At 32.4% G+C, this 17,630-nt stretch overlaps 1 protein-coding gene across 8 annotated transcripts in view; it reads left to right on the top strand.

Moving 5' to 3' along the window:
• aPKC (protein kinase C iota type) overlaps positions 1-17,630 on the top strand; it is a 111,095-nt gene that overhangs the window by 81,902 nt on the left and 11,563 nt on the right. Inside the window, exon 1 of one of the 8 annotated variants that reach the window (XM_013324591.1) lies at positions 7,143-7,268. The exons of 4 other annotated variants lie outside the window; for them this stretch is intronic. In XM_013324591.1, the coding sequence (XP_013180045.1) occupies positions 7,175-7,268 (94 nt within the window). In that variant the 5' untranslated portion in view covers positions 7,143-7,174. Of the gene's footprint in view, positions 1-7,142; positions 7,269-8,865; positions 9,138-10,122; positions 10,558-17,630 lie in introns of those variants that run through there. 3 more of the 8 variants (XM_013324590.1, XM_013324588.1, XM_013324587.1) reach the window with 3 other exon arrangements.

Raw genomic sequence — 17,630 nt, 5'->3', positions numbered from 1 at the left:
AAAACAGACAAGATGTATTAACATAATCTTTGTTGACAAGCGACAAAGTTAGGAAACTTATCTTCCGTATAAAGTAGTGCATCACTCAATCACAGTTTTTAGAAATAACATCTACATATAAACATACATAAATCTGAAAAAGGACTATTATGAAAGGAAAAAAACGGTACCTTATAGGATCACTTTGTAATCCGACTGTCTGTCTGTCAAGACCTTTTTAGATATAGTGAATTTAAGGATTAAACGTAAATTTAACTTTTGTTGTTTTATTTTGCCGTGCACAAACACATATACCTTTACTAGCTATCGCCCATGATTTGGTCCGCGCGGACCAAAAAATAAACTTAAGAAGTTGCCTATTTGTTCTTCGTGATCCGTTGAGCCGTTTCGGAGATACCTTCTAACAAGCATCCGTTAATCTAAACTTTCGCATTTATTATATTAGTAAGATAGTGTATTGTAAAGCAACTCACAATCTTGCAAATTAAATTAGATCTTTTGTTAGTTTACAACTAGTGTATACCTCTTTGTTCTCATATCAAAGTTATTGAACGCTTTATTTAGCTCGCTGTCGGAGCTAGAGTACCGGACTGGTCCGTTAGGGGGCGTTATGTGTCAATAACTGATGACAAGCTATCCGCGTAGACAAAACCGCGTGAAATTGATGTATAGCCGCTGCGTCATCGCTCACAATTAAACGAGGCGCAGAGAACAATTTATTTTGTTCGACGAGAGACCGATGTAAAGGAAAATATAGTAAAAATAAACTTGTTAACTTACTTTAAAAGTGGGTCAGTCAATAAGGATAGAATAATAAGGTCATAAATTTTTTTCATATGTATTAAGATTTACAAATGTACTTTATCAAGACTTAAATAAGTCGTGATAAAACATAAAAACTCCTCTTGTTCCGACTGGATCTAATCTAAAGTTTAGCCGTATAAAAACGAAAATTGGCGTTGTATAACGCTTCTTTACTTTTAGAACCAATACTTTGTCTCTATAATAGTGCCTATGCTTCTGAAATGACAAAGATACTATACTATTGTAGGCTATCCATCATAGCGGGCGTAGTGAGAAATTGTAAGCCATCGGTCAGGCCGCGACGCCGATTAGATTGATGAGGACCACACATAATGACTCAATGTGTCCCTCTCAGGAGACTCAGTTGAGTAATGTACACCACTTCTAAATAATTTTGTTACTGTATCAAACGTAAATATACTTATAATATTCAATATGGTACAGAAAAGGCGAATATCTTTATAAAGTTGGACTTATATTTAAAATCTTTAATTAATAGAAGATTAAAAATGTGGTAATTATTTTGCATCTTTTTTAGTTGAAAGTTAATTGTAAAAGTTTCTTTTACCCTTGACATAATTTTTCATAAATAAATTCAATATAAATTAGTAAAATTTTAAATTACCTTCTTATTTCCATTAAACCAAGATTATATAAATAAATCGACTGGCACTATTAATATAATGTTTTCTATAACATGACTGTTTCTTAGTAATGGCCGTTCGTACACCTTTCAATTGTCAGTCCCTGTTGAATTATTTTACCAACATGCTGTGATGTGCACGCGCACACGCGCAAAGCACGCGAAGGTCAACTGATAATTGTCCAACAGCAAGCTCTCGGTGTACAGTGGGCTTAAGTGCTAATGTTTTTATAAGACGTAGAGTCGACAAGCGAAATGCAACGGATATGGCAGTTAGCCAACGCCCGCAGGATTACCGCTCACCATGACCCACTTGCTTGCCGCAGTAACGCTGCATACAATACTTTCCATCATGATTAATATTTTTGTAGATAAAAACATAACTATAATTGTATGTTGGTATGTTGCACTGGACTGGAATCTCGAACCGCTTTATTATTTTTCAACAGTCTGAATTTGTCCAACATTCACAATGACCGTACCTATTTTAAGTATGAGAGATCCAATTCGTATTTTTTCTCGACTTTTCAAAGATGTAACTTTTTGTTGATTTTTTTTCATTATTTTAATTATTTTATCTAAAATATTAAAGATATGCTCGGGATGATAAAATCTTCAATTAACTAACTCGTGTGACTCTATCCTATCTAAATACATATCAGTTTATTCGTGTCAAATCAACTACACGCCCTGTATTATGTAAGCGCACATATTGAAGAAGTTTTTAGGGATCGGTCCATATAACAAATGGGAAATACTTTTCTACATAATCCCCACCATGGAGGATTACTGGCGCAAGTAAACTTTATTATAAATAATACATATTTACTATGTAGCTTAAGAGAAGAGCTAGATATATTAAATGGCACGCGGTGTAAGAAATCTTACTAATATAATTGATGCAAATGTTTATATGGATCGATGGAGGGATGTTTGTTTGAAGTTATCTCCAGAACTGATACGTGGATCCCGCTGAAATTTGGCATATATAAATAGAACATAGTCTGGAAAAATATGTAGGCTACTAATTAAGTTTTTTTTTTTAATCCGCACGGACGGAGTCGCGGGCGACAGCTAGTCATTAAGATTTCTTGAATAAATCACACGTTTTATTTACTAATTAACCTATTATTATCTTTAATACAAACATTAATTTTGTTGAAGTAAATATAATATATGTAACAAAGACAAGTAAACAGATTTCGATAAAATATTTTAATATATAGTAAATAACTCTTGTATGTATTTTAATGTAACCATTATGTTTAAAGTTAACGTGTCTGTGCTATGGCCAAACAATGTATTTTCATAGCGCTATAACTTAATAAAGTTATGAAGGATACCGACCGCCCGTTGCGCTGGAACTCTGATAATAATAAAATATTGATCTTTAGAGAGCTGAGAGAGACCTCCCATAGGACATACGATTGTTTCGAAAATTAATTGCAATTTAGCTGTTTTAATATCTTATAATTCTTTGTTACTTTCTTTACGAAAGTATATTAGCAGAGATGATACTTATCTTTTTATTGAAATTTCATCAAATGGCGTTTTGATATTTTTTTTGTACAATATTTGTCTTGTAAAAGGTTAACGTGGTTTGGATATGTTATGAGGAGGGATGATGATATAAACAGAAAAGTAATGAGGTTAAATGGGGCTACACAGGTAGAGGAAGAACAAAGAAAAAATGGATGGATCGTGGAAAGGGGGTATATTCAGATGTGAAGCTGATACAGATGTATGGAGGAGTAGTACATACTGTGCCGACCCTTCGTAGGGATAAGGGATGATGATATGTCTTGTAATAGATTAGAAACTAACTAATAAACCTGATCCTTTACACTGGTGACAAATGTTATACTATAAAGTTTCGCTATTTCTCAAAGTAAGCAACTATTTCCCCCACTGCTACGTGACTTGAATTATAAGGAAGTGTTTAATAAAGTGCGCCTCGCTGTGGTTACATGTGATTCTATTAAATCGTCATATTCGTGCTTAGTAAAGGAATTGCTACTTATATTTATTTAATTTGGAATAAGAAAAAAGTAATCAAAATTAAAATTAGTCTACACCTCAACTAATATGTACCACAGATGGCTCTACGGTCGCTGAAATCTAAGCATACAAAATGATGGCAGGAGGCCAACAAAGCAGGATTACAAAGGATGACCTAGTTATTGTTTTGTGTTAAACTGGCAAGGATATACTAGGTAAATCATTCCAGATGCTAATTGTCACTGACTTTCAAGACATTTTCTCCAGTTCTTAAAGTGTATTTTTATTTCTATATACATATATTTATTGAGTTCATCATCACCCTGCCATAATCCATCACAATGTGGATCTTCTAAATGTCTATTGAAAAGGAAATAATGAATTAAATACTTTATACTTCACTTCTATTACAGTTTTTTTTTTATTGAGGTGAAAACATAAGTTTGTATTACAATTAATAAAGTTGCAGTTTCTGTATTGCATAAAAAATATTTAGCGAATATTTGTGTTGGTTAGAAAGAAAATCCATTTTTTTTAAATTATGGTCTGCGCATCCGCGTTTGTTCCGATAATCATCGAAACGGCTGGATCAAATTTTGACGGGATTTTTAATAGAAGGTAGCTTAAATGTTCGGAAATAACTTAGCCTATTTTTACCAGACTGACAAAGATTGTAATGTTCTTCGCACCTTTATAACTTTGCTTTTATTTTTTTAATAATCCTGCTCTAACGAAGTCTCGGTTAGATATGTAATAAACATTTTAATTTATAAGCCATATTCATTATCATCATCATCATCAGCTCACTATACGTCCCCACCGAGGGACTCGGAGCCTACCCTAAGTTAAGCCATATTCTTCGAAATTGCCTTTATATATATACAAAGATATGCTATTTTATGACGGCCATATTTTCAATATTACGTACTTTGGAACACACATAAACTTAGTTACACAACCACCCGCTGGGATAGAGGAATGGAGTTGAATAATAATAAAATATTTTAAGTTTGTAGTCGCGCTTACTTTGCCGTCCTTTTTATGTAAGAAAATTGTTTTTATAGGACTTTACTACTGAACTAACTACGTTATAAAGAACGTAATTTAACATATATACTGAAACTTAATGTTGCGATCTATCTTTAAAGTTAATTATATTTGAAGTGTAGGTATTTAATATAAAAAAAAGAAGATATTTCATGTACGTGATTTATTTTACCTTAAACCAAATTTTGACATGACCATAGACTGTCTTTTACTTCAATAATGCCACTAAAATATATCAAGAACGACGATGAAATAAAAGGCTTTCATTATTTACTTCTGTGTTAAAATATCCTCATTCTATTTTAATCTCGGCTTAAAATTTTAAAGAAATACTTTATATTAAATCCAACTTCGTTTCGTTATAAAAAGAGGCGTATTAATGCGTTTATTAATTCACTTATAATTAAAAAGTATGTTTCCTTTGAAGAATAGAGCCCTTGCTTTGAGTGTGAGTTTCAAAGCGGCGTTACATCAAAAGACTAATTAGTTCTTAAAGTGTGCATAATTAATTTGGTAAAGCCCCCACCTGCGACGTCCCAAAACTTTTATAACTCGCTAATTTCACGCAGAGATAAGGTACTCGTAGACTTCCAGTCGGCTAATAACAAATGAATGTTAACGAAAGTTTTTAATTCAATTATAGAAAGTATCATAATCTTTGGCAAGACCCTTAACAGTTTTCGACAGATGATTTTGTTGATCAAAGTTTATTTTTAAACCATTCAAATTTTACAATATCATTAACAATTCTGATTCTCTCAGATAGAAATTGGCAACTATGATAATCGTGATTGCATCCCCGATGTTGCATATTTTTCATTAACGTCTGGAAATAAATATGAAATTTTACAAATAATATAAATGCGAATGTTTAGATAAATGGATGTTTGTTTGAAGGTATCTCCAGAACGGCTGAATCTCGATTAAATTAGCCATACGTATAAAACATAGTCTGAAAGAACATATAGGCTACTAATTGTGTTTTTTTTATTCCTCGCGGACAGAGTCGCGAGCGGTCAGTTAAGTTATAAAATTATAGACATAAAAAAATGACACTCTTTATTGTAAATACTAATTAAACTATTCCTTTGTTGTCTTTAACTTAAACATACTATGGCCGAACACAAATAGTACGGCAATTTCGGGACGTTACATTTGCATACATCCCCATTTTGTATATCTCTGGGATGGAAACATGTGAACAATCTAATATATCGTCTATAACGATGGAATACAGTTTATATTTGCAAAAGTTAAATTACGCACGTCGAGTTAACGTTTAATTTATAGTCGGCACTTTGTTACAATGATAACTGACAAAATAAAGGATACGCACGTATGAAAAAGAAAAGTTCCCATTTGGAAAATCGAATTTCGCTCAGATTTGTGTCTGAGTACTTTCTTTAAAATGATTTGTCTAGTAAAGATAATCCACGCAATTAACACCAATGCTGCCATTAAGATATTCGCTTTAAAAAAAATAAGTGGACGGGGCAAAAGAATATGGTACAAATATTCTTTATAAGATTCTAGTTGTCGCCTGCGACTTCGTCGGCTTGGAATGAAAAAAAAACTTAATTATTTCCCGGCAATTTTCGAATTTTTCTCACATTTTAAACCTTCTCTAGACTTCCACGAACATTTTAAGAGCATGATAAGATAAATTTGTTCTACTGTTTTCGAGTTTTAATTAGACTAACGAACAGCAATTGATTTTTATATATATAACTAGCGGACCCGACAGACGTTGTCCTGTCTACACGGCTTTAATGTGAATAAATTAATATGAAGTTAATATTTGATGAAAATTGTGAATCTAAACCATTCCCAGATCCCCTTGAACACACACAAAAAATTTCATCAAAATCGATCCTGTCGTTTAAGAGAAGTTCAGTGACATACACACTCACAGAAGAATTATATATATAAAGATATCTATAATAATGGTAAATTTTAATGTGTACTGTTTTTTGTTTCAGGTAAGCATCAGAAAATCAAAGTGATAATTAAGCGATAAACATATCTTTATAGAATATCGTTAGAGAATCCTACAATCTAACTAACAAAACTAATTTTATCATCATAGAAAAGATATCCCTTATCTACATACGAAAAGTAATTCCTCTATTACCAAATCAAATATGTATGTACCAAACATTTGATCAAACAGTATTCGATCTTTGAGATAACGCCGTTTTGTTTCTATTGTTGATACAGAGCTAACAATCGGGTAGAAAGGGCACCAATGTAAATACATCATTGATATACATATCTGGGGAGATACGAGTAACTCCCTACCCCACGATCACCCGGCCTTGGGAGATATCGAAGGGGAAACTAGGCCACTGATACGATGTGCCAATATTTTGCGACGCGATTTCATTCAGCTCCTTATATTCGATATGCGCGCTTGTTTATTTGTTTTTTTCTCTCCTTATATCGAGTTGGTAGTTGACAATCTGTTGACTATTTTTTCGTACTGAAGTGAATAATCATAGAGTTAGTTTGTTTAATTTCTTTGTGAATAATTAAGTGATGGCGAACATTTAATCAATTAACTAAAAACAATAATTATAAGATTGCCTAATATATACAAATGTTTATTAATCTAAATTAAAAAATAATAGCTATTGAAAATGTACACCAATACAGTATCTAGTGAGTGTAAAGAATGAAATCAAAATGGTACGAAACAAAAACGAGGACTGTTTATTGGAACTTTTTTCGCTACTCTGTGACCAAAAGAAACCTGTAAAAAAGTGGCGTGACGTAAGAGGTAAGTTTGTGAGCAGCCTGAATATTGAATACGAAGCTTCGTAATTCCCTCGCTCCCGGTGTTTTTTTTAATACTTTATTATCTACGGGTACGTTGTTCTTTACGAGTCCATTTTTACTGGTAGCTTGATTTTTTTTTATTTCAAACCGTCGTCTTTGTTGTCTGGTTTATTGTATTTCTTTAGTGAATTTATTTAACTAAAATACTATTTTCCTTTATTGTACTATGCTTTTTAGTTCTATTTGTTGGGATCATTGATAGCATTTTATAAAAATGTTTTAATGATTTTATTTTAACAAAGCAAAAGTTAAAGTCGATACTTACATTTATGGATGATAGTTTTAAAATTGAAAAGAAGCTATTTAAACCGTTGGGCATAAATCACACTATATTATAACAGCTCACTAGCGCCCCCATGTCAACGTCAAAATGTCACAAGATCCTCTTTGTGGCTGTCATATACTTTTTTTTTTCTTTTATGTCGTTTTCAATGTCTAAATAAATTTATATAATATATATTCTCACAGAGCGTTTCTAATATTCTAACAGAACGTCGGTGGCTCAGTTGTCAAGCGTTCCGCACAGAGATGGCGATATGCTGCTTATGACCTCCAATAAGCACTTGACTTGCAATCTGCAGGTCCTGGGTTCGAATCCCGCCATGTACCAATGTGTTTTTCGATTTCCGATTTACATATGTACAATTATCCGACGTTCGTACAGTGAAGGAAAACATCGTGATGCAACCTGCACATATCTGAGAAGTAATTCAAAGATATGTGTGAAGTCAACCAACCCGCACTTGGCCAGCGTGGTTGACTATGGCCTAATCACCCTTAACTTAGGGTAGGCTCCGAGTCCCTCGGTGGTGACGTATAGTGAGCTGGTGATGATGATGATATTCTAACAGAACCAGCCGTGATAGCAATGCCCTCTCATCAGTTTCGATGTCCTTTTTTGACTATAATAAACACATTACATGTGTCTGTCAAAATGGGTAAAAGAAGTTGATTTAGTTGAGCTAAAAATGAAAAATTATTTTTTTATTTGATGTTATTTCAGTATACTACTTGTAAAGGTTACATCTATGTTGAAAAAATACAGAAAAAGGTAAAGTTACGTTCTCAGCGTAGCTGGAGTGTTTGAATCTCGCATCGACTCACTCGACCTCGAGCAGCGCGTTTATTTGGACAGCTCCAGGGCTGCACTCCACACTCTTGTAGTTATTTCGATTTGGAGTATGTTTAAAAAAACATGAAGAATTCCAAAAATATAATTTGTTACAACCCTATTTAGATTGGTAGTGTAACAATTATTAAATGAATGAAAATTATTGAGTCATTAATAAAAAATAAAGAAATCTTCTGAATGACAAAATACGGTTTTATATAAGTGTGCCAATATACTTAAAGGATGATCTCATTTATCGAAAATAAGCATAAATTCCAAAGAAATCATTGAATTTTTAGTATTGTTGATGACATTAATAACAAAACGAGTATCATTCGCTCCACCTAATTGCAATGAGCGCTTATCAAAGCGATATGAGATCGTGAAGCGTATGAGCGATAGCGACCAGTCGCCGGCAATACACCGACCTGGTCGTGTTTACACCAAAAACAAATCTGTCACAATATTTTACACATAACCTCACTTATGACACTGACACAAAGTAACTGACGACTTTAAAGTGAAGCTAAAACAATATCTAGTGATGTGACTGTGAAAATGCGTTTATCGATATAGTTGTCAATAAGTGCGCGATGCGGTCGTTTTGGATCGAATTCCTGACCGCAGCGGCCAGTCATCCCTTCCCGGCTATCCCTGGCGATATACCAACACCTTATGACTTTGATCATAGTGAGGAATGTTTGTATCGATTTTTAGTTTGTATATTTTTTTTATTATTTGTTGCTTATTTTATTGATGCTGAAAATGTATTTAAAACTATATATAAACCCTCTCTGGATTGAGTTCTTTTCTTTCTTTTTAGGGTTTTAATAATCTTTTTAAAAAATTAAGTTCTTCGACCTAAGTCAAATAATTTATGGTTTACTATACGGGTTAAACTAACCTTAAACCTGAATGTTCTATTAATTGTATTTTCTTCTGGATTACTTAAGAAACCGTGGATTTAACGCCATACATCACTTTAAACGGGACTACAAAATTAAACAATAGAAACTATCCAAAGTCTTTATTGTGATAGTGATAAAGTTGAAAATGGTAGTTAATTTGTGTCAAAATGATTTGTTTGCCGTGCAAGATAATCTCCGGCAAAGCCTCTTATCTCGTATCTCAATCGAAGCTGAGCGTCGAGCGTAATACAATAACCATCGCCTCCGTGTGCCTTGCTAATGGCTCTTAATTGATTATTAACATCAATGTCTGAGAAGCTCCTATATGTCCTACTATAGGAACATAAGTTCGAATTGTAAGAAGAAGAATTGTGGTATCGATTTAGTAAAGTAAGATGTTTTTTTTTGGTTAAATGCACTTCTATGAGAGACTGTAAAATGTTTTTTTTTATCAAATGTGTTGCAAAAAATATAGGCTATATTATATTATCTGTATATGTACTTTGTTGTGATTGATTAGCGGCTTCATATATCTAACATGAATCAAGCAAATAGGTTACAAATCATATTGACATTAAATATGTACTTGTTTTTACAACTCCACTCTCAAGTTATAAAATATTATTTGTACACTAAATAGTGCACCAAATATTAAAGCAATAAAACATTGCGCAAATACGTTTTTATCGCGCTGTTATCATACCATTGTCTCTTATCTTCCAATGTGAGCTGTAACATGTCCTTACGCCCACGTAATGTACCTGGCGAACAAAACTCAGTTACAACTCTTAGTGCCATTTTCACCGCAGATGAGTTATCTCGTCACCCTGACCGTCTAATCTTATCGATAAAACATCGATATTTTTTAGAATCACGCGCGCAACTCTATCGATTCTATTGGACTAAATATACATTTATCTAATCTCTTTAGTTCAAGGCATGCGTCTGAAACGAATTGTTCTTACTGTGTTACGTTTTAGTGTGTAATGTTTTTGGAAATGTGATTTGGAATTGTGCACTATTGATAAAGGATATGCGAATCACGTCTGTGTCTTGGTCTCAAACTGCCGAGTGCATGAGAGAATGCTTTTGGCAAACGTTGTACTGCGGACTGAATGCTTCTCAGAAGTTGACAATTGCCCACCATCTTTTGTCGCAGCCCTACCCGTCTCTAGATGTCGTCGTTGCCGCCCCTACAATAGCCAGACACTGTTGAGTATAACTTTTAATTACAACGACATCTATTATTCTAAATAAATACTAATCTTAATATACCTAAGACAGAAATTTATGTGAGATATCGAATTTTTTTTAAACATGATTTTTTGGTTACAAAACTCTATTTGTACCTCATTTAACAGTCAAATTATCTTGGTTTTAATGTCATATATTGCTTTATTACACTTATCTTTTTGTAAGAGTATATTTAAATTTGAAAAAAGTATCTCGAAGCGTAAACACATTCTGACGGCATTCGAATATAAATCGAGTTTTTACGTTTACAATCGAGATGGAAAATTTATACATGTCATATGAATGAAAATGGATATGTTGATGAATAAATTTTTCTTGACTTCTGACTATGACTTTTATAAACATACATATGTATGCAATAGTAAAAATAATAATTTTCTCTTTGTCTTTATAATTTGTATGTTATCAGACATATGGTTTAAATTTTCCGTTACCCAAAATTAAAACTTCTTTTTTATGTTTTGAATTTTATTTAAGCTCTCAGTTACTTTATTTCTGTGCACCCTCTCCTCCGTCGATTAAAGGTAGGTAACGCATATGCAATTGTGTGGTCAACGGTCACTTCGCTATTTCAGCGATTTCGGGTGGCCGCTCGCTCGTTTACCACCTTATGATATAAAAAAAACTCTTATTATTTGAAGAATCAATGTGTTAAATTATCATTCATTTCGTTATTATATTGATATAATTATTGCGAATAATGCAGAAGCAATCACGATATTAATAAAGTAGATCAACGTAAAAACGTGCGATGCTCACACCGATTCAAAAACATATTGTTATCTCAATTTTCCAAAGAGAACAAAAGGGATGACAATATTGTTTCGTATCGGTGTTTTGGCAGTGAAAACATAATTATGATAATTACATATCGTGTTCGTTGGACGTTGCATTAACAAACGAGGCGGCTGGATGTCTCTTATTGGACTGATTGACTGATTGCACGTTATTTAACTATACGTGTTAAATGAACGTTGAATATTTTATAATGCCTACTGACATCTGCATTTTAAAGGAAATATAAATCCTACATTATTCGAGATTATTAATATGGCATTTTGTTTGAAATAAATCTTTGCTTTTAATATTTCTTTAGCTTTACTTTTAAAAGAGAAAATTCAGAGACTAAAATTGTGTAAAGATTGATTATGTATTTAAAAGTATGTCTATGGTCAAGTGCTAGGCAACTTACCCTTTAAAAAATTAAAATTAAAAAACAAATAAACCGTCATTATGTTACACCGCAAAAAGTTTGTCCATTAAGCCAGTAATAAAATATATGATAAAATGGTTCTACTTTTATTTTATCGAAACATAAATTTTAACACATTAAAAATAACTTGGTTTTATTTTATGACAAATGCGAATAAAGATATTGTAGCTTTAACAAAATATACGCGTTACGAGCTCGCGTGATGTTTTAACGGAACTTGAAAAATGTTTCAAATTTTAAAAACTAATTTGAAAATTAATTCATACTTTTACCACTGATTTATATTTAACTGGAATAGTTAGAAAAATAACTCTATGTATCGTTATATAAACTTTATAATTGGTGGTTTTACTGTACATTTAAACTGTCTTTTGTCGTTTTAAAATTACCTTTGCCTCAGCCCTCCTCTTTGTAAATTTATTTTCAGCAACTCTTGTTGCTTGCTGTGCCGGGAACCAACATTTTATCATTTGAAAATAGAAATTACTCTGATATATATAACTAATAGAGTTAACATTGCAGCTAAACTTAATAGTTTATGGGTATCTAAGTTTAATCGGAAAACTAACATAAGGCTCGTTCTTCGGTCATTTATAACGTGTAGAGTCGGGCAGTTTGGCGGCCTGCCACGTCTACTGCTGCGGACAATGGCCAGCTCGGATAATGCCTCCTTTATCACGACTTATTCCTTAATAGAGTTATGCTGCAGATGTTCCTGATGTATGACTATCTGTCACTTACCGTGGGTTTCTAAAACCTAAATCTCTGCATCTTTATTGTTGCCCTAGTCATTATCTTAGACAAACAGATATAGCATTTAAAGGGGATTTTGAACTCTGAAACCCGCGCTTAGTGTCTTTAAGAAGATAACAATTCATTTAAAGATATTTTCTCTGCGGCAAATCTTGATTAAAAGTAGAAATTTATTATTACTATTATTATTATTATTAAAAGTAAAAAGATATTTTAATCTCAGTGTTTGTTAGGTTTATGTCAAGTTCTTTATCTACAATTTATTGTAAAAGGCGTATATTTTTTATGTACGGGTTAAAGTGAATCAGAGAATAACCGTCGTGTGAATTATTTATGTTAAGTAATTGTAGTAGCCCTCCAACTTGAAGGTATAATGGTTGCGTTCACACCTCGACGGCATTCTTTACAACAACTGTTCATTTTACTTGTCAACTTATCATTAAAATATCTAATTATTCGTTTGCGTGCTCCCACCCTTGGTAGTTTATTTATATCAACATGACTTTACAAAAACTCCCTGCTAATTGCAATTATAACTTAAATTTGACCATAGTCATGTACCTGTGCCAAAATACATTATTTTATTACAACTTGCTCATAAAATTTAGTGTATTCAAGTTATAGAACTTGCTTAGACACAATGTTAAGTAATAAGTTATTTAAAATACTACTCAACCAATAAATACTGATTGCTCTGGACAGTCAGACATTTTTATTGGTCGAATGCGATAGTAGAGAGTGATTTTTTTAGGGTTCCGTACCACGAAAGAAAAGAAACGGAACCCTTATACGATCACTTTGTTGTCCCTCTGTCTGTGGAGATCCTGTTTATAAACGTAGATTGAGCTACGATATTCAAATATATCGCGAAAAAATAACCCGTGTGTTAACTACATAAAAATATTTTAACCAAACCTGACATTAATATGTCGTCTCTAAATATAGAAAAATATCCCTCATAGAGATATTTTTATCTCAATCGTGTCCAGAGTCATCTATCAGGTGAGCTTTCTCACAGAAGGGGAGGAGTGCAATTTGGCGAGCGGTCGCGCAACCCTAACATATAGCCCTGACCCCGTTTAAAAATACGACCGGACACTTGCAATGAAAAGAACTCGTATATTCTGTACCTTAAGCTCCCTCAGCGGTCATAGTTGCGCATATAAATCGATTTACAAGTTTTATAGCTATATAACTGTCCTATTTGAATTTTAGAAATTAAAAACTATGAAAATATCAAGTCAGTTGAATACCCATAATAAGTAGTAATATATTTGTATGTCCAAATTATACAGATTTGCTTAACGTATTATAGATGAAGGAAGACAATAAATGTATGTTACGTGAACCAATCTCCCCCTGTTTTAATATCTAAGCTACACGCTGCTACAGTCTAAGCTCGTAGACCTCTACGACGTAGCGTAATATTTTACCCACGGTAAATATTCATAAAATAAATTCTATTTTTGTTAAACATTTATTTAAACTTTGTTTACATTTCAGTGCACGCAAAAAAACCTGTGTAATTGAATTAAAAAGTTCTATCAAAAATAAGGTTAATGTTTACGTTAAGTTTGTACGTGGTTTCATCTAACTTTATATTGAAAACGTTTATTGGTAAGACCGTTTGTAATACGCGAGCTCAGCAACATTCGAGTCAGGTCTCAGATAAACAAACCAATCGTCTGATAAGTTAGGAAGAAAACTTGTTAAAGTACGAGTACGTTCGTTCGCTATCTGTTTTTAGACAACTCACGCCGAAACTTGCCATTTTGATAAGAATAAATACTGTGGCAGTTTTACTTAGATCTTATTGATAAAGAATTAAAGTAATAGTAATAATAGGATTTAAAAAAAACTCGCATGTTGTATAATTCATTAAAAGTAAGTTTGGCCTTTACTTTTATTAAATTACTAGCTGTCGCCCGCAAGTCCTTCCGGACGGAATAAAAAAAATCTTGATTAATACCCCATGTGTTCTTCCAGACTATGTCCTATAGAAATGCCAAATGTCATCAAAATCCGTTCAACCGTTCTAGAGATATCTTCAAACAAACATCCATCTAAACATTCGCATTTATAATATTAGTAAGATAAGATTTTTGTTATAATATTTATTATTCACATAATATAAACCTTAATGAAAATAGCCAGACATATTCCGAGTTTCGCCAAAAATAAAGATAGCGTGAGCTGTAAAAAATTAATTCGTAGTCGGCATGTTTGTTTAGGTCTTGCCGTCAACGGTCATTACTGGGTACGTGCCTAGGTATGAAAATCCAAGGATATTTACCTTGTATATGTAATAGTTGTCAGCAATAGTTTTAGCCACACAACTTTATATATATTTGGTAATAATTATTCGCATGAAATTTTAATATATTTGGTAATTATAATTAGCATGAATTTCATGTTAATTGTTATGATTGAAAGGCCCTTTATTTTATATTTTTAATTTGTACACAAGAATTGTTTTAACCTAACTTTTCTTTTTCTTGTTATCTTTTGTATTGAGTAAAATGAATTTATATAGATATCTTAAGATATATCGCGAAAATACAACGATTTTCAAAATATTAGTTTTTATTATTAATAAATTTTGATGTCTCTATATGTAGAGAAATCAAAGTGAATAAAGAAGTGACTATTTGTTGAAAGTCAACAATGGAAACCAACCTTAAAGATTGGGAAATTGGAGTTTACGAACTATTCATTATAACGAAACTAGAAATTATAACTTTAATTTGTTCAATTGTATAGTAAATATTCGTTGAGTCGTCGACTCAACGAATATTTACTATTCGTGTGGTAACGAAAACTTATGGCCATGCGGTCAAGAGCGATACTGCGACAGCCTTTTGTTTTGCAAAATATTTTGCTTTTGTTAAACAACCGCCACCGGGAAGTTCGCAAGTGGAACGAAATGCGGTTACCAAAAATAATAAATTTTGACACTTTTTGGCAACTTATGCTAAACAAAGAAATGATTAAACAGTCTAAAATATTTTAACTTTTCAAACTGTGTTGAGTGTTTGTTTCAAAACTCTACAAATAATAAGAAGTAGCGAAATTGCGATGGAGTTTTCACTGTTTCAGAAAGTGAATAAATACTTAAAACGTAAAAATCTACCTATATTTGGATGGGCAGTCTTAAAGTTTTTTTTTCTTAATTTTAACTTTAAAATAGCTTAAATTTCTTTTTTTACAGTTTATGTAAACAAGGTTACGATAAAATCATCCTCTGTGCATACCATAAAAATAATTAAACAAACGCTGAATGCTTACAAAGTTAAAGCATTTAAACAAAAAGCATTTTTGTATAAACTCTTCAGAATTTAAATTTTCGTTTACAAAGGAATAACTGGAGAGGACAAAATTTTCTACAAATTACTTTGTTCGTTTAAACCCGTAATTTGTGTTAATAATTTTCTTTATATTTTATACCCGATGTTGAGTCTATTTAATTATTATTACTTAAGTTTCTTTTTACAATCTGAATCATTTAAAGAGATTTGTAGTGTTTTTTACAGAAAAACTTTAGTTTGCGTTCGTTTTACAACGTCTGTGTGTAGGCACCATAAGGCAATATTTTACTTTGCTTCGTATAAGTAAAAACGAATGTCAGTTGCGACCATTTGTCTTGCGACTGTCCTTGGCTGCGACGCGGAAATAAGCTGGAAAACACTAGAAGAAATTTCCGAGCGAAATTTATTCCAAAATGTCATTTGTAAGCTTTCGTTGTAGATAAATTGTAAAAGGATTTGTAAACGTTAGCTTACGTCTCTAATGGTATTATGGTCTTTTAGGTCAATATACGTTTAGGAAGGAAAAGTATCTAAATTCTTAGATCTTTGCAAACGGTTTTTTCGGTAATCTTTGCGTATCGAATACAAGGACATTGTGTTGTTTTTAAAATGAAGACATTCAAATTTATATATCGATAGACAGGACAGCTAGAATGACCTGTTACCACTGTTATACTATATTCTTAGTAATATTATTATTTTATGTGAAAATGTATTTGCCAAGGCAGTGGCACCGGAAGTGTTAGAAATACCGTAAACTTTTTATATTAAAATCGGTAAAGAAAATAATAGTTAGTTGTAAAAACATTCATTATTAGTTTAAATCAGGTTTCGATTAGTAACTTTGCTACTTTAATGGAAACTTTTATGCAGTAACAGAAGGAAGGAAGGATCGTTGGTATTTCCATTGTTATTCCAACTGAGTGGGGAACTATTGATAAAGTCAGACGTAATTAACATTGTTTATTGAAAGTTGAAATTGTTGGAAAGTTTATAATTTTCTTCTTTGTTTTCGTTGTTTCTGTTAAAATTCGATATTTTACATTGTGCTTTTTTTTATGATTGGAAAGAATATTTTTGCAGAGGTAATTTTATAAAAGTTATGAAAAAATTGATCTAAAATAATTTAAAATTTCGTGTATGTATTAGACGCGTCGGAGGCTCAGGGTTTAAGCACTTGACTTGCAATCTGCAATTCCTAGGTTCAAATCCCGCGATGTACCAATGTGTTTTTCGGTTTACGATTTTCATATGTACATTTATCCGACGTTCTTATGGTGAAAGAAAACATCGCGAAACCTGCACATATGTAAGAAGAAATTTTAAGATTGTGTGAAGTCAAACAAATCGCACTAGACCAGCGTGGTTAACTATGGCCTACTCATCCCTAACTAAGGGGAAGGCTGCAAGCTCCTCAGTTGGTACATGGTGAGCTGATGATTATGTGTACGTATTTAAATGAGCAACGTCGGTACAACTACGACTTTATTTTTTAAAGGGGTTAGCAAAAAAATCCTGTTGGAGCTTAATTACAAAATTCATGTTATAACACCATTGGGGCTTATAAAATGTTGATTTACTGACGTTACAAGATAAGCCATAAAACGTAATGGTCGATTAAGTGTATATTATAATTTGAAACCTTTGTGCTTATCTTAGCTGCCATTTTCCTCAATTTTAGAAGTAAAGGCTTTGCGGTAATGCCCGTAGGGGCTTGTAAGGTGCAGGGTTTCAAAGCATTTTTATGTTGATCCTGTAT

The sequence above is a fragment of the Papilio xuthus genome, unplaced genomic scaffold (assembly GCF_000836235.2).
Source record: "Papilio xuthus unplaced genomic scaffold, Pxut_1.1 DF824992.1, whole genome shotgun sequence".
In the NCBI taxonomy this organism is placed as follows: domain Eukaryota; kingdom Metazoa; phylum Arthropoda; class Insecta; order Lepidoptera; family Papilionidae; genus Papilio; species Papilio xuthus.
The sequence above is the reverse complement of the archived record's forward strand: the minus strand, read 5'-3'. Positions and strand labels throughout refer to the sequence as shown.